Here is a 19,446-nt window from a genome sequence, read left to right on the forward strand (position 1 = left end):
GGGGAGGAGTCTGAAAGTAAATAAACAGAAGTTCTTTACACATCCAACCTATAAAGTTTGATGTCTCTACGAAAACGATTTAAAATTGATTTGTGTTGAAAAAGTAAAGAGTCATAAATAATTACGAGATTTAACTTTTAAAAAGTTGTAACAGCTTAATTTTGAAATCGTAACAATTTTAATGGCATTTATTTCTGTGCTACTTTTTTCAGCTCTCCCAATTTGACCTAACTAGGCTTTTGTAGATTTACAATAGCTTTTCATAAATAACTTACTAAATTACAAGTAACTCAATGCAAAATTGAATTGAATATACATTTTTTTGTATTAAAAAAAAAATTACACTGTACCTTCCGTCTAATAATTGTAAAATCCATCTGGTTTCATTGAGGTAATCTTTCATGCTTTATGTAGAAAGTTTAGATTAATTTTATACTTAGGAAATAATAAATGAAAATACCGACTTGAGAAAATACAGGGGGTTATACATGTACACAATTAGTGCGATCGGCGATCGCAAAACACTGCACGCATAACGTCAAGCAAAAGCTAATAAAATACAGCACCCATAACTTGACAAAGTTAACATAGTATATCGACAAAAACAAAATAGGAATAAAATGACATCTATGACATTTTTAACCAGTTTGCGCCGATAGGGATTTTCTCATCTTCGCTAGCCAAGGGTTTTCGGTCCACTTTGCTCACCATAAACGCACGGGTAACTAAAATTATAGTACAGGTCTTTGTTTATGGGGAGCGAAGTGGACCGAAAACCCTAGGCTAGCGAAGATGGGATTTTCTTTGCTAAAATATAGGCCTATTGAGAAATATCTGTAAATATTGTATTGCAACTTTCAATACTTACAGAAACTTTGTTGAACAAAAAGCACTATGAAATTTCACAATATGAAACTTTTTGAATCAGTACCCCTCGTATGTGTCCAATGAAAAATGTAATGTTCAGCCTACCAGGCGCAGATGCAGGCGAGTTTGGTTTTTTTTTTCAGAATCGATATCATCCATCCTTATCCCCCATCACCCCAAAAAGTAAGTATGAACGTCAAAAACATTCAACCAGCAAAAAAGGTGGGGTGGCGGCTAATATTACTTCAAAGACTACAACCCTAGTAAAGAGATGTATGCATACGTACATGTACATAGTTTCCTCCATAAAAATGTTTGTTAGCAGGGACGTATATACTAACTGTTATATGTGTCTCTGATGTTAATAGCATTTTTTCCCTTCAGATGATTTACTTTTATTAGCATGATGATTTTTGTCGATACCGTGCGTATGCATCTTATTAAATAGATTGAATTAGTTCTATTAAGGGAAATAGCTGGAATACCATATCCATCGAATGTTAAAGAAATATCGATGCAAGGCCTATATGGTCCTCATAGGGGAGTGAAAATAAGTCAAGTGTTCATCTTCTTGAATATATTTAAATAAAGAAAACTCGAAGCAAATAAACTGAATTGCCTTAATTCGACATTTAGAATCGACTTTGATGAATATGCATATGTATAAAAACCATCCACGCACAGGTAACTATATAGTACAGGTATTTGCTGTTCATTTGTAGGATTCTTCTCTTCTAAACACACACAAAAATTCATGACATAGAGCCATTGAAGATTAAACACGAGACATTAATTTCTAATAAAAAAGAATTTAAGAAAAGGACGAAAAAGAAAACCAGAAACTATTAAGAGACGGTCATCAGCGGCTTCAGAAATGATCAGAGTCATTCAAGCAAGACCGACAGTATAGATGGGTGTTTCCAATAAGATGTCTCCGACTTTTAAGTTTTATTAGGCTAGAGCTATCGTTGAACAGGACCTAAAACCTACACTTGTGTACGTTATCTTTAATTTATTGGCGGTTAACGAAGGATTTCCCCACATCGTCTGCTGGGAAATTATAGACAATGGACAATCCTGCACTCTCTCGTAAGTACATGGTATATCTCAAAATATGAAAACATTTTCTTAATTTTCATTTCAAGCTTCATGTCTTGAGCTGTGGAGTGGTATATGAAATTTAGAGAGTGTGGTACGAAATTTAGGTAATATTCATGCACTGGTATATAAACTTGTCAAAGATATAAGTATAAACAGCTAATGAATTCAACGGACAAGACCTTCAAAATCTAGTTTTTGTAGCAACGATTTTAAAGGCTATTCTTATTCTGCAGTGTTTACTTACAGCTGTTGACATGATTTACTTAAATATAGGATTAAATGTCACTTAAAAATATGTTTATAGAGAGTTCTGCAAGTGTACATACGTGTGCAATGAAGAAGAAGTTTATTGATAATTATACATGTACCTTTGTGTCAGTATATGTGATCGAAGTTAATCACCACCTTCAATCCTCCACGAACTAGAAGTAAAATACAGTTAATGCACTCTTAACCTCCGAGAATAGTCAGAAAATAACATCTTTTATGGCTTCTGCACGCATGGTTGCTCATCAATGGACTTAAAATTGTGGAATTCTCAAAATTTTAGATCTTTTAACATAATGTGAATGTCTGCATTAATCACAGCCATATGTGCATATTACAAGAACGATGTGATACTAGAACTTTTGGTTTATTTTAATTATTGAGTGTCATGAAATGGCCAAATAACTAATATGGCCAAGCGTCGGATTCGATTAACACCCCCCCCCCCCCCACACACACACACTTTCAGTTTGCTTCCGACGCCACTGATAAATGCATATGTAAATACTTAAATGAATCTGCATGTTATTCCTGAATGTTTTTTTTCTTCTTTTTTTGGCCACCCAGTGAATGGTATTATAGGAAAATCGTGTGGCCTGTCCTAGGTTGCTGCCTCGTAATAAATGTAACTTCGTTCTCCCCGCCCCCTTTAAATCGCTAAAAAAACTATTACTTCGTTTGACAAATTTTAACAAATATATACGGTACTTCATTTGTACATGCCCCCATACCCCGTGTAGTTCAAATGGTCTTTGGAATGTCGACGCTTGTCACCCCGCTCTTCAGGAGGATGTTGGCAAGCCAAAAAGTTCCTCCAGAACCCCCCTCCACCCCCCCCCCCCCCCCCCACCATTACCATAATTAATACGAAAAGTGGTTATAGCCTCTTTAAGCAATGGTATATCATATGGCATATTTTAATTTTTCGATACATGCAGCTTAGAAGGCTGCAAAAATGCCACCTTGACATAAGTATCCGGAACACTGTTAATGACCATTTAAGAAATATAGGCGAATATTGGTCTCTTCTTGTATCATCATGTATCAAGTGGTGTCATAACAGAAAGATATGAAAAGCGATATTGCAAATATACGGAAGCCCGTTGGTGCCACGCATGAAAAATATTTTATCTGGCGGCCGCCAGATAATTATTTGGCGGCCGCCACTTATTATCTGGCGGCCGCCACATAATTTTCTGGCGGCCGCCATATAATTTTCTGGCGGCCGCCACTTATTATCTGGCGGCCGCCACATAATTATCTGGCGGCCGCCAGATAATTATTTGGCGGCCGCCACTTATTATCTGGCGGCCGCCACATAATTTTCTGGCGGCCGCCACTTATTATCTGGCGGCCGCCACATAATTATTTGGCGGCCGCCAGATAAAACCTGGCTTCCTGATGCGTGCGCATGTTTTAATGGGAGCTTTTTAGGGAGTTGTGGATACACTCTAATTTATTAGTTTTATTAATTATTTCTGAAACTTGACATTAAATATCAATTGCAGAGCTTAGGATTTTGAAAAACTGGTTGAGTTGAATGTATAGAAGACTTTGTTGATAGAATCTAGAATGAATTTTATATTACTTTGTGCCTTGTATTATACATGTATGTTGTAAAACATGGTACTTTAGAGTTGATTCTGAACTTTTAAAACTGAAGTAAACACCCGTTCAGGAAATCTTAACATTAAAAAACCTTAACTTGAGAGGAATTTTATGTAAACATGTATAAGTAAAGGAACGCGCTGCCTTCTATATGTTTTAATTTTGGTATAAGAATTTACCAACGCAGATTAAAGTCAGCTTTATTGACCACGACAGCTAGTACAGGCAATATTATCACGAGAGCAGATCCATCTATGACTTCATAAGGATAAACAAGGATAAGTGTGAATTAGCATTCGTGGCCATAAAAATGAAACTATTTAACTGACTGTGTTGTTAAACTTTTATTCCAAATCACATGAAAGGCAGTACAATAAAAAGACCGCGATCGGCCACAGTCTCTCTGGGTAAATCAAAGTACTGAGAGTACTGAAAGGCGGGATCTTGAAAGTTTGAATTTGTAATTGTTTACGTTTTCCTCCGTTATGTTTCAAAAATTATGAGCTTGAATTAGTTGTTTCAATTGCAATCTACATGTAGTATGCTAAAGTTCGGCCTTTTGTAATTGCCTGATACTTTGTCATAATTTTGCTAAATCCCGACCGGGACTGTTCTTCATAATTGTAGAAAATTGACACAACGGTATATTATGTAAAATAAGACCCCAAGAAAAACTACAACTTACCGGGAAAATCAAAACAACCATTTTTAGTAGGGATGACAAATTGGTTAATTTTTAGTACTCGGTTACTTGGACGTTTTTCCGATCGAGTACCCGGGTACTCGTTAAGAGTGTAAATAAATCTGAACAAGTACATTGAGAACTGTAAAAACTTGGTCACTTTTGTAGAAATTCCTCCTTACAATGTATGTTTAAGACAAATGTGATTTAACATGTTTGTCGTCCCCCGTCCCCCCCCCCCCCCCCCCCCCCCCGTATAGAATAAGCTAGTTTACCCGCACAGCTGATATTTTACGATTTTTGAATCTTCAGTTCTTTTAAAATATTTCCAGACCTTTGAAGTTTAGGTCTGTTCAATTTCTCTACTGTGTGCAATCAAATTTATATAATAGACTATATTAACGACAATGTTCAGTGAAAACAAATCATTAAAGTAAACCAAAAAATAAGCGTCGAAGACAGCCAAAGGTGAGAAAGCTAGGTAACAGGTGCTTGGTCACGATAATTACTATAGCATTGAATCATGATTTTTAAAGTATACACTCTCATAACTGCAGCGGTGTGTGCATACAAATTGAGTAACGCGCGGTAGTATATGGTGGCATATCTTTGTCCCATGTGTGCAAGTTAGTTTTCTCTTAATTTGTTGACATACAAGATAAATATGTTGACATGCAAGATAGTTATGTCAACATGCAACATAACTATGTTGACATGCAAGAAAACTGCAATCAAATAAGAGTTATAAAAAATCTCAAATATCGCCAGCATGTGACATCCAAGATGCTAGATATGTTACCTATTGATGTCAACATGCAACCTCTTTATATTAACATGCAACTTCTTTATGTCAACATGCAATTTAGTTATGTAAACATGCAAGATAAAAATTGTTGACATGCAACTTATAAGTTGCATGTCAACAAATTTATCTCGCATGTAAACATAACTAATTCATATTATAAAACTGTGCGTAATTTAAATACACGTGCGTAATTCAAATACAGATTAGAAACTACTTGCCATGCAAAATAACATAACGTTGATTTTAGAATTGATAATAATCGATAAAATCAACTCCCGACAGTACTTCAGTACTTTGATTATCTTCTTAAAATTGAAATAAGTCCTATTCATTTACATGTACTACCACACAATAAATTAAAGATTTAAAACACAACAACCATGCGTTATCTCTGAATTCATAGGTCTAATATTGGTGCGAGATATTTATCAATGGGAGAAAGATCAGCTGAGTTTCTGATGAGAGGCATTAAGATATTGATGAAGAAATCTTTTAAATCATGAATATGACTGGTTTTGCCCGTTATAAAGTATAGAAAATGTCTCATAACATTAAAACAAATTACATGATTGTATATTCCAACTAAGCCGGACAACATGAACATTAACATTTAACTTGGTTCTTCAATCGATAAGATTGTATATATCAATTAATCTATTGGTCACCAAAAATGTATAATCTATATAGATTTTGCTTACAAGAATATGACGTGATTCATTCACGTTTGGTCTCCATTTTCTTGTTTTATCGATTTGAAAAGCAGATGACTGCATTTGGAGTATGTTTTTTAATGAAATTTCAGAATCGGTTGTATCGTGATTCGTGTAAATGATGCACGAGTTGACACAAAAAAGTAGTAAGTGGCGAACGAATTTATTTTTTACCTATTAATTTTATATGAATCGCTGCCAAAAAAATCATGACAGGTACAATATAGAAGGTCGAAAAAATTAAAATGGCTACTGCGACAATTTTTTGTTATTGTTATAGTACTTGGAATAATCTTATTGTAAAAAAGAAATATTTCTAACGTTAGAAGCCTGTGTTTGTTATCGGTATACAAATGTTAACTTTGTTCGGTAATTCAACAGTTTGAGAGTTTTCGGAGTTTCCATAAACCTTGTATAACAGATACCGTCCAACTTATAGATTTTCCCTTCGATCACAAAATAAATAAATATAACGATTTAAATTATATACCTAAATATAGTTGCTTTGATTTTTCCGGTTAGTTGTAGTTTTTTAAAAATTTTCTTGGGGTCTTATTTTACATAACATACCGTTGTGTCAATTTTCTACAACTATGAAGAACAGTCCCGGTCGGGATTTAGCAAAATTATGACAAAGTATCAGGCAATTGCAAAAAGCTGAACTTTAGCATACTACATGTAGATTGAAACAACTAATTCAAACTCATAATTTTTGGAACATACCGGAGGAAAACGTGAACAATTACACATTCAAACTTTCAAGACCCCGCCTTTCAGTACTCTCAGTACTTTGATTTACCCAGAGAGACTGTGGCCGATCGCGGTCTTTTTATTGTACTGCCTTTCATGTGATTTGGAATAAAAGTTTAACAACACAGTCAGTTAAATAGTTTCATTTTTATGGCCACGAATGCTAGTAAACACTTATCCTAGTTTATCCTTATAAAGTCATAGATGGATCTGCTCTCGTGATAATATTGCCTGTACTAGCTGTCGTGGTCAATAAAGCTGACTTTAATCTGCGTTGGTAAATTCTTATACCAAAATTAAAACATATAGAAGGCAGTGCGTTCCTTTACTTATACATGTTTACATAAAATTCCTCTCAAGATAAGGTTTTTTAATGTTAAGATTTCCTGAACGGATGTTTAGTTCAGTTTTAAAAGTTCAGAATCAACTCTAAAATACCATGTTTTATACAACATACATGTATAATACAAGGCACAAAGTAATATAAAATTCATTCTAGATTATATCAACAAAGTCTTCTATACATGCAACTCAACCAGTTTTTCAAAATCCTAAGCTCTGCAATTGATATTTAATGTCAAGTTTCAGAAATAATTAATTAAAACTAATAAATTAGAGTGTATCCACAACTCCCTAAAAAGCTCCCATTAAAGCATGCGCACGCATCAGGAAGCCAGGTTTTATCTGGCGGCCGCCAAATAATTATGTGGCGGCCGCCAGATAATAAGTGGCGGCCGCCAGAAAATTATATGGCGGCCGCAAGAAAATTATGTGGCGGCCGCCAGAAAATTATATGGCGGCCGCCAGAAAATTATGTGGCGGCCGCCAGATAATAAGTGGCGGCCGCCAAATAATTATCTGGCGGCCGCCAGATAAAATATTTTTCTTACGTGGCACCAATGGGCTTCCGTACAAATACGAAAACAGCGTTGATAAAATTGATGCACAAATGATGTCAACTGATATCTTTGCCTTTTTCGTCACCATATACCTGTAATACTGTCACATGAAGTCATCCATGATAAAGTTGGTTAGTATTCGTCACAGTTCTTCTTGTAAAACTATTTAATATACTATATTTTTCCACTGATTATATTTAAATTATATGCGATAAACTTAAGATAAGTATTGGAGAATTAGTACTAATTTTTTTTTTACTCATTTCGGAATTCTGAAAATTTCGAATCAAAATTAATCAAGACAACGTTATTGCATATCATACTTTTAATTATCGATTATTTTTCAATTGTGCCCCATTCTCAAAATTTATTTTCAATAAAATATTTCGGTATTATTTAACCAAATACATTGTATGGTTCTAGTTTCATAATTGTGCGAGTGACTGAAACCTATCTCATAAACAGGTTTCAAACGGACTATCAAATTTCATCGAAAGAAAATTTCTTTTCCACAATAACAATTTCCAGTCGTTTAGTGTTATCTTAGATAGACACCTGAATCTTGATTAACCTAATCATTTGTATATGTATACAATAAAATATGTTTAATTCAATTCCTGATTAACAGAGGAAGATGGCACGGAGCTTAGAAAACGTCCCGTTAACAACGGAGAAGCTCCACATGTTGAAGTGGAAACGAAAGGAATCAAACTCCAGCGTAACTTAGGACTGATCAGCGGTACCTCCATTATAGTGGGCACCATCATAGGTAAGAGAGAGAGAGAGAGAGAGAGAGAGAGAGAGAGAGAGAGAGAGAGAGAGAGAGAGAGAGAGAGAGAGAGAGAGAGAGAGAGAGAGAGACTTTTACTAATAAACCGGTCGGTCGTGATGGAAAAAGACCAACAAAATCAAAAATTGATACATGTATACTTGATATCCAAAAATTAAGTCCTCGTTTTAGATATTTTAATACTATTGAAAGAATGCTTTTGTGATGGGTTTTCCTACCTTGTTATTGTAACAGACTTTGATTATTATACTATATATTGATTGATTCCATGTTGTGTTGTAGGTTCTGGGATCTTCATTTCTCCCAAAGGAGTCCTCCAGGAGACGGGATCTGTCGGCCTTAGCCTCGTGGTATGGGCCGCCGGGGGCATGCTATCTCTCATGGGTAAGCTCGCCATTTTATATTACATGTTCGTGGTATTTCTAATAAAGTATAATTGTTTTTCTTCGGATGCAAATTTTTGCGTTCTAGTTTTAGAAAAGGTATATTCAACGTCTTTGACCCTCAGTCTCAAAAACTTTTTTTTTCATCGTAGAAATGTTATTTTCAACCTTTATGAACGAAATAAAATAATAATAATTTTATTGATGGTATCCATGCAATTTAGAAGTTATTGCGCCCATGATGGATATTTTGGAATAAATGTACAAGTGGAGATCGAATTAAAAAAAAAACTTGTACCGGTGCATAGGTGGCTCGAACCCCTTTACCAATATGTAGTAGATATAGATAGGAACCACTAAGCTAAGCATTTCGGTGAATAACTGATCGTAATATTAACAATAGAAGAATGATTATAAAGATATAAAAGATAGATTTATGGTTACATAAATATAAAGAAACGAAAACATAAAGAAAATTAAAAAAAAAAACCCAGTCCGGATAATATGGTTATCAAACAAGACTGAGGATCGGAGATCGTTAATTATTTCATTATATATTTCAAATTTTCTGTTTTGACTTTATATGGCATTATACCGGCATATGATGAATACATTGGATTCTTTAAATATTTTTTTTTGTTGATTGTCTTTGTTTGGTTGGTTTTTCTTTGCTTAAAATAACGCCCTGCAGAAAAATAAAGTTATGCAGACTGAGTTTATTACCAGCCTATAAGGTTCTTCTGTATGGCCTTATGTTATAAAATAGAGTCTTTTAGTTAGCAGGTTTTTTTGTTATTTCGGGAGAAGGTAAATATTAGTATTTCAATTTAACGTGAACATCTACTCTCTCTTTACATGGGGAAAGGGCCGGCTAGTGGTGTGAGATCCGGCTGTATACCAGTTTTGTCCTTTATCGAGGACATTTCAAATGAATTCGTAAATCGTTACATTTCTCACATAAGTTTACACTTGCATACTGTGTACCCTTGAACGACCTCTCGGCATGAGTCTGAATAAAGCACGGTGAAGTTTTTTGATGATCACGTCTCATTTACAATGTCAGAAATTACAGCATTATGTTACGACATGAACGGATGTATTTATAGGTGCTTCAGGTAAATTGCTTGAGTTTCTGTAGATAACAGTTTGGAATATAAAGCACAGAGGTAGACACTGTTACATCATGAGAGTAATATAATTCACATATCCTTTTATTTATTACATATACAAAAGGTACTTTAAAATACTTCATTTTATTAAGACCAAAAAATCATACACTGAACTCGACTCAGAAAATTATAATTTTAAACAGGTTGCTTTATGTTCATATATTCTGCATATCTGCAATGTCTATTTTTAGATCCAACCCCTTTTGATATCCCCATTGCAGTATCAAAAGATGACGAGTATTTCTACTTGTCATCCCCTGTGACATTTATATAGCACTTACATTATCTGAATACAAGAGAAATATACGTAGCTTACTGACTGGAGTATATAAATTTACATGCATATACAAAAATACTTAGTGTGAAGGTCCACATCTCTACCTAGCAGGATTCGCATTTTTGCACTTTTGCTTTTAGGGCGAAAATGCGAATTTACGAAGGCGAAAGTGCGATGACGAAGGATTTCGATATACTTCGTCGCAACTTCGCACCTTTGACTTTGCATTCTCGTACATCTTTACTCTCTTGGCAAATGTTTATCTTTCTTATTTACTATCATACATCTTGGCATAGAAATAATAATCTAACGAGGACTATATTTTTAGCGGAATACTGGCGAAGGAAAATATCACATGTTTTGCAGTTCAGAAATGCTGTAGATTAACGAGTCTGTTTTAGCATTTAACAATAACATCAATGCTGAATTTTTTAACTTATTTAAACTAGTGATATGATACTTGAGTTTCAGAATTTGTTTTTAAAATAAGATTTGCATATTAAATACTTTTTATAAGCTTTTAAAAGCGCTCATGTTATGCATTGATTTGTTTGAAAAAATCACTAAAATCAGTTTTTCTCTCTCATTAGATGGTCAATATATATGGTTTTCTGTCAATTTATATATTTATATAAATTATATAAACTCTTTAATATACGTAAAAAAACCAGAAATATTTTAATATTGAAAGCACAAAAAATAATCAAAATATCTTCAAAATAAAAGAAAATTGGAGGAAATGCGGGCAAAGCAATATCAATTTTAGTTTCAATATTTATTCGGATTTAGTAATATAAGCTGATAGACATTCTGATAATATATCATTTCATTGAAGAAAAGAATCTTCATATCTTAAACAGATGTCTACATAACTGCGAAAAACTACATTTATTTTTATCATCCTTTAAGTTGAGGAAAAAAGTAGTGACCTTGACCTGACCTTTATGCGAAAACGAGGAGGTCAAATTTGATCAAACTGTTAGAATAATTTGGTTATATAATCTAATTTACTGTGTCAAAATTTCATGAATTTCTTTAAGATAAAAATAGTTCCAAACAAAGAAAAATAAAAGAAAACGTATTTGCAGTATATTTAGAAAAAACCCCTAAAATGACAGAGTGTCAAGACAATTGGTATCAAAATGATCACGAAATAGTTTGCGATTCCTGCTTTTACACATCTTTCTAGTGTTTTTCATTCACAGGGGCCCTTTCCTACGCTGAGTTGGGAACTCTGATCACCAAATCTGGCGGCGAGTACCCGTACATGATGGCGGCCATGGGACGAGTGGTGGCCTACCTCTTCGCCTGGACCAAGATCATTGTCTTAACTCCTTCCTCCATGGCCATCATCTGTCTGACCTTCGCCGAGTACGTAATGTCCTTGATGGAGTTCTGTGGAGAACCCCAGATACCCAAGAAAATGATTGCAGCGTTGGCAATGAGTAAGATAACTGATCGAGGATCGCGGCCGCATTTTACCCCCCCCCCCCCGAAAACCCCCCAAATTAACAACAAACAACCAAAAATCTGACACCAAAGTTGTCAATAGTTAAAGTGTCAAGTAATTTATTAAACCATTCATGATACCAATTAATAATTGTATAATATACATCCATTCGATTGAAATATTTAGTTTGTGATTGATGAATATTCATTTGTTTGGTCGTAAGGATCGATTGACTGAAACAATTATCAGAAAGAAAAAAAAATATTATAGATCGTAGGGCACGATGTAAAAACTGTATGTATGACTACATTTCTGTTCATCTCGTACGCAGTAACGCTTGCAATAGTCAACTCCTGGGACACGAAACTAGCTGCCAGCGTGCAGGTCTTCTTCACTGGGGCCAAACTAATCGCCCTCGTCATCATCGTCATCGGGGGCCTGGTCTGGCTGGGCAAAGGTAACTCCTGCTCGACCTACCTGTTACATATCATCGCAATCCTTTATTCAAGATATGTTGCCATAACTTGTAAATATTGATACTAACACAGGAGAAGTGGAGACACTCCAGAAAGGTTTCGAGGGTTCCACTAACTCCCCCTCAGGCGTGGCCCTGGCTTTCTACGACGCCCTGTGGGCTTACGACGGGTGGTGAGTATCGTTGTACAGTTCCCTCCTAACGTCCAGTACTAAACGAAGTAGTTTGCTACATGTAGCAATGTGATTTTTTTCAAAATTTGAAAAACAAATTCATTCGTTGTAGGAACAATTTGAATTACATTACAGAAGAGCTGAAAAACCCATACGTGTGAGTGAAATTGCTGCATATATATGTATAACGGTATATAGCTCATAGCCTCTTATCATTGGCGTAAAGTTATAATTTAGATATAATCGATTTAAGGTAGAATGTATGAAAATATCAGGCATGAAACTGATATTAAAGTAAGAAATAGCCGCGTAGCTTACTAGATTGTTATGATTTTTAAAACTGTTTTTGATTTTGTAATTTTCTTTCTTTATTCTCACTAGACACTTAAAAAAAACAAATAATAAGGTGAAAAAATAATAGATTAGTACATGTACACTAGGACTGCATTTCGAATAGTGTATATGCAAATATTTTCTTCGTTAAACGACGTATTTAATGAGAATTTTTTTGTCAGACATTTAAAATAAATGTTGATGCTTTTGAGATTTCTACTATCGTCCCACAATGTATACACGCTTTAGAATTTCTATTGCATTCAAGTATTACTTAAATGAAATTTTACAAGAGTTAATCTGTAGTTTGGTATAATTGTAGTGTACAACGAAAAGATAAGCAATTTACCCGTTGCTTACATGTATAAAACGATGATGAAAATAACTTGTAACCCTAGCCCCTCAGTTCAGAATATTTTGAAAAATTATCATGAAATTAATGTCATTGATGCATTTTTTGGTCAAATGTCTAATCTAATGTAATGAATCTGACCAAAGATCCCGGTAATAACCTACTCTCGATCTTTACTCAGAAATCTCCCCCGCGCCAACGTGCTGGGTGTCCTCCTGGTGACTGTTATCTATGTGCTGGCCAATATCTCCTACCTGGCCGTCCTCGGGACCGAGGGGCTCCTCAACTCTAGCGCTGTGGCTCTGGTGGGTCGAGTATATATGTAACACTTAAGTTTTAAAATTCAGAGAATTTAAAAACTATCTATAACACACATGGAATTCCTCTGCTTGTGAATTATACACTTTAACGGCAACTCATTTATGACAAAACATGGAACACACTAGTATAAAAAAATTATCCATCTTAAAGATAAGGACACATAACGTTATTAATCGAAGATTCCACGAGCATTTTAAAATTCATTAAAAGTGTTTATTTCACATTGGTACATGTACCTCATGACAAAACATCGAACACACTAATAAAGAATATTTATTCATCTTGAGCAAAAGGACACTTTATGTGAATTAAAAAGAATAAATCCTAGATTTTATTAGCGTTAGAAGTCAAAAGTGTTAACTTCATAACGACTGCCCAATCGTAGATTTTATGAATGGTTGAAAATCTTGTTTTCTGATTATCATTTTATCGTCATTTTTATGACTTATTATATTCAACTCTATCATTCCTATCTCAATATGTTATATTCATATTTTTTTTCTTCATAGTTTTGCGCTGTTAAAAATCAACTATTGTTGGATGGAAATGCTATACATCTGTATACCTTTTGTTATAATGAGACAATTACTGTGGAATCATCATTGTTTGTTGGGGTTCAATATTCGTGGCTATCGTGGGTAGCCATTGCCCACTAATTTACATCCCAAGGAACCTATACACAATCATTTGTTTAATAATTATTAAAATTATCCTGATTACACTACCAAAGAAAATACGTCCCTACGAACCAGGAAAAATTTGGCTACCCACAAACATTGACCCCCACGAATAAAATGATTCCACAGTAAATCTGAAACATTTTTTCAAAAGTAACAAAAAAACCTTGTGCATATAGTTTATGAACTTTCCTTTATACAAGGAACATGTCTTATAAGTTTATTATTTTATGATAGGAATGGGGCGAGATAGTGCTAGGAAAAAGAGTTGCCGTCATCATGCCGCTGTTTGTCATGTGTTCCACGTTTGGTGCTGCTAACGGGTCTCTGTTTGCTGGAGTCAGGTACTAAACCCCTCCCCTCCCCACATAATTATACAATCACTTACAATGTTATACGCGTATGATATGCTAAAGTAGTCTGGAGTAAAGGGGATAGACATTTAGTTGTCTCAGTAGAGCACCTCCATAAAAAATCGTAAAAGAGAGTAGACAGTTTCAATGTTTTTTAGAACACTGTATGTTGCCGCCCGAGAGAACCAGTTCCCGGAAGTACTGTCCTACGTCAACGCACGACGTCTGACACCAATTCCTTGTATCATCTTTACGGTAAGCCGTACATGTATGTGGCCTCAGATCATACGACTATAGAAAAACATCATTGTGTAATTAAGTTCGGTTTTTTTGCAATGTCATGGTCATGCAAATAAAGAATCACATTTTATATTCAGTATGATTTGAAATAACGAAAGAGTCTAGACTGAACCATCTTGCAATGCTATTAGTTGTACTAAAGGATAGAGTTATTGGTTGTAATTAACTTATTCGTGTTCCCTTTATTCACAGACTGTACTTGCTTTACTAATGTTGATTCCTGGGGATATTGGGAGCCTCATTGACTTCTTCAGCTTCGCCGCCTGGATGTTCTACGCTCTGGCCATAGTGTCTCTGATCATTTTGAGATTTACCATGAAAAACGAGCATAGGCCCATAAAGGCAATGACGTTACTCTTACATATGTATCTCATCTAAGATTTTTTTTGAATCAATGATGCATGATTACTATATTCGTATTAACTTACTAGTTAATAACGTTAGTCGTTATTGTAAGACATTTATGATTGGTTTGTTACAAATAAGTGTCTCAAAACTCAACTCCAGCTATTCTTTTGTCGCTTTTTTATTCTTCAGGCACTGACTCTTTTCCAGCGTTACCTTTGTTTCAATGTGTTGCTTCGTTTTTACAGGCATTTATTCTGTTCCCTGCAGCTCGGGTTTTAACCCTAAGCTTAATTTCTCCAGGTGTAATGATTATCATGTTCACTGTATTCCCCGTTTTCATCCTTACCTTAAATTTTCAGATTGTTATCCTTTTTCCTTTGGTTTCTAATTCAGTTGTCTTAAAAACTTGGTTTTTACTTATCCTTTTCCTGTGTACTCTCTTTTAATCATTTGATTGGTCACTAATGTATAGATTGTTATTTTACGGGTCCTTATCCTGTTTTAAGATAAGGTCTTGTTTCTCTTGATCTTTGTTACTGTATTGTTTGGTTTCTCGGTTTAATAACATATCGTTTGATTTCTACAGGTTTTTATCCTGTTCCCAATCATCTTTCTGCTTTGCTCCCTTTACCTGGTCGTGGCTCCCATTATACAGGACCCCCGAGTAGAGTTCCTTTACGCCTTCCTCTTCATCGTGGGAGGGCTGGTGTTCTACGTCCCACTCGTTCACTTCAGAATCCACAAGGGCTGCTTCGGTGAGTGAAATACCGTATTGTGCAATGCTTTCTTTGCAAGATATTATTTTTTGTAAATATGCACTGTGTTAAATGATTATGGCAGTGCGAAGGTGCAGATGGCAGACGATATGGACGATAAGAAATGTAGCAACTTTTTTATTCAAGAAGGTGTCACCTGACGAGTGAGATATTTACCTTTAAGTTTTGAAAAATCATATCCCCCGAAAAACAAATAATTTCTAAGGTAGAAATTATTTTCCTATAGAATGTTCAAAATATTCTCTAGGATGCTCTAAAGATACGATAAAAGTGATTTTCTACCGGAATTTATATTAGGAAGTAATACAACTCCGATTGAAAATTCTACGCACACTAATGAAAAATGACTTTTTCTGTACGGAAATCAATATTTTCCCTTCAAAAATTTCATAAAAATTGTTAACAATAACTGATAGGTGAGGTACATCAGCAATAAAATAGGTTATGAAATAAACATTTTCTATTGAAAATCTTATCAAATGGTTAAACTTTAATAAACAATAATTTACGTACATGTTAGTTATTTAAGCAACAAACTATGAAATCTTTAAGCAGTTGTTCACCCTAAGGTATATTTGAATATTTTGGAAACTGCAAATTAGATGAGAGCGAAAAATGACCTTGGCACTGGCACAGTGATTCGACACAGAGTTTTTCAAATTATTTTTATCATTAACATGTTTGATGTTAAATGTTCCTCTCTGTATCTAACAGATCCTGTCACGTTGTTTGTTCAGCTGTTCATGGAGGTCGGACCAAGTCCGTATGTTCCTGACTTTGAATAATTCTCCATGAAATCAGCGTCCATCTTGAATTTGAAATCCATTAGACAATGTTTGACATGATGTGAAACCACGAGATATGCAAACTCTTAATCAATTGGTATTCCTATATCTACTGTATGTGATATTATGTTTTGTGTGGCGTATGTAACTATTTACTTATAATTTAGATTAATTTTTATGCGGTTGCGTTTGTGATATTTAACGATCAATTTTATTTTCTATCTATGTTTAATTAAACTAATTGATACCGGTATTCATAGTCAGCACTATTAGAAATAGGTTATGAAATAAATAAATATGTAATCTGTTCAAGATTACTGTTTTCAGTCACATTAGAGCTTTAACGAAGATACACACAACTGTCAAAGCAATAAAAATAAAATAGATTTATGTGCAAGGAGAAAATCCAAGGTTCTTCATTGACCCTTTTTCTTTTTCTAAATTTTCTAATACATACTTCTTACGGAGATTATACTGAATAAATTTAACGTTTTTTTATCATTTAGATGGTCTTTTAGAACGCACATGTTTTCAAGTTATCATATAAAGGTCTTTCATGTCATTTGCAATGTAAAATTCCTGTCTAGACATTCACTTTTAGCCGCGTTTAATGTGTGGTTAAAGGGAGAAATATTTTGATTTTTTCATCTTAGTAAATAAATATTTTATAACCCTGAAGTTTGTATGAATAACGAATAATTCAAGAAAATGTGATGTAAAACCATCTTTGAACATTTTTTAATAAAAATAAAACTACAAATACATGAAGTTCCTGACCGCCATTTTTAAACATGTTTACTGGAGTAATATTCAACTGAGGTAACATTTATTCAGTCTAAATTTGTAACAAAATTGAAGAATCTAATTAAATTTTCCAAAAATGATTTTAGAAAAACATAATTCATTTTTAACTTATTATATAAACATAAACATAAACAAGCTTTATTAACTATTCGTAAAATGTTTCATAAATGTTAGTTCGAGTGACCATTTAACCGATATTCAAATCGTTATGGGGAGTATGAACCACCGGCACCTGACGTTATTTATTTTTCACAGAATCAAATTTGATTATTCTCTTCGTAATAAAATAGGGTACACATTTTCTATCATGAGAAAATTAAATAACGTCAGACGCCTGTGGTGTATATGTAAGTGCATGATTTTAGGGATAAGTTTAAAATAGTATATCAATTAAGGCAATATCATCACATTTATCATTTAGTATGTAATATTCATCTGGACTTTACATAAACCACACATATATGGATCGCATAGCCTTCTAGAATTAAAAGATAAGCTATTTGCACCAAAGAAAATTGTCAGGGTTTTTTGTTTTGTTTTGTTTTGTTTTGTTTTGTTTAATATTTCATGATTTTACGAGGTTATGTCTTACTGTATACAAGTCATGCTCAAAGATAATCACATTGCTACAAGTTTTAACTTTATACGTACATATTCTGAACATGATTTAAATGTACTAGTGCGTGTGTTTGATATATTGTACATGCTTTCATTCTATATACATGGAGCTTTATATATAAAACTATATGTATTTAAAACAAATAGCAATATATATCGTTATTAAACGTGTTATACAATAAATTAATAGTTCTGTTGTGAATTAACTACAACTAGCACCAATCAAAGCAGTAGAAATTGTCACATTTTATGCCTGGAATCTAACTTGATGTCAAGCTTGTCGATAATAAAGATAAAAAAGTTAATTAAATGATGATTGACTTTAGAGATATGTGAATACAACTCTTTAAGATATATAATTAATAAATATATTAGTAAATACAGATATAAACTGCTGAAAGTTAAAAGGGAAGGCAACTGTACATATGTAGTACATTTAATCATTAAGTTAAAATCTAGTGTGTTTATATATCATATTTTTTTCAGTGAACCCTCGAAACAATAAATAAAGCAATGTCGATTGCCTAATTTAAATTTTCCGCTAATATGAGAGCTGCCTTTGAAGTAATGCCATTAATCTAAGACGACACACATCTATTCCAGTGGGTTGTTTTAGTAATATATCATCGATATCAGCTGATTACCTTGATGTTTGCTCTAAACTAAAGATTCTGGCAAATATTAAACAATATCTAATTGAAACTGTTCTTTTGCCTTTGATTTTCCGGTAATTCACAAACCTTGGACAAACAGAGCAGGTTTGATGACTTGATAAATACAGTACACTATGCTGCGCACATGTCATTACTTTAAAGCAAAGTGTTAGTATCAGAAATCTCCATGTCGTTGTTGAAATTGTCACCAGATATCAAACGTCATAGAACATGACTGCTTTCGTTAGAATTGTGAGTTTTACAGTGGCAGTCTTTATGTCTTTCACCTTTTTCTGAAGTAGTATGAATAAGCGGCGTCCAAACTTGAATAATCGTTTCATTCCGTCATGTGATAAGGTATCACATACATGTATGTGAGTTTGGGGAACTAAAACATATCTCATTTTACGATGTGTAAAACAAAGTTTTTTTTATGTCAGAAGCAAGCGCATATGGAACATGGGTTTAGGCACAATCACAATTTGTGCTTTGCAATATAAACATGTTTTTAAAATAGTTAGAATCAAAAAAATACAAAGCCGTGCTTACAAGGCTTAAATGTAGCTTCACGACTGAAAACTCACATATTCTTTATTTATTGACGGTTAACTGAGGAATTTCTCCACATCGTCTACAATAGACTGAAATGGACAGTCCTGCACTCGGTACCCTGTTAAAATAAACTTTGTAAATAGAACTAAGAGGACGACCATATTATTA

The 19,446-nt window shown here is 34.0% G+C and overlaps 1 protein-coding gene across 1 annotated transcript; it reads left to right on the forward strand.

Annotated features, from left to right (window-relative positions):
• The first annotated feature begins 1,598 nt into the window (after positions 1–1,598).
• LOC117692792 (b(0,+)-type amino acid transporter 1) lies at positions 1,599–18,251 on the forward strand. Its single transcript, XM_034481838.2, has 13 exons — positions 1,599–1,956; positions 8,318–8,458; positions 8,762–8,863; positions 11,514–11,753; positions 12,090–12,215; positions 12,307–12,406; positions 12,519–12,563; positions 13,273–13,396; positions 14,327–14,433; positions 14,601–14,697; positions 14,935–15,084; positions 15,677–15,845; positions 16,581–18,251. The coding sequence occupies exons 1-13, from the start codon at positions 1,935–1,937 to the stop codon at positions 16,649–16,651; spliced, it is 1,494 nt and encodes a 497-aa protein (XP_034337729.1). The 5' UTR covers positions 1,599–1,934; the 3' UTR covers positions 16,652–18,251.
• Positions 18,252–19,446: the final 1,195 nt, after the last annotated feature.

Source organism: Magallana gigas, chromosome 3, assembly GCF_963853765.1.
Source record: "Magallana gigas chromosome 3, xbMagGiga1.1, whole genome shotgun sequence".
NCBI lineage: Eukaryota > Metazoa > Mollusca > Bivalvia > Ostreida > Ostreidae > Magallana > Magallana gigas.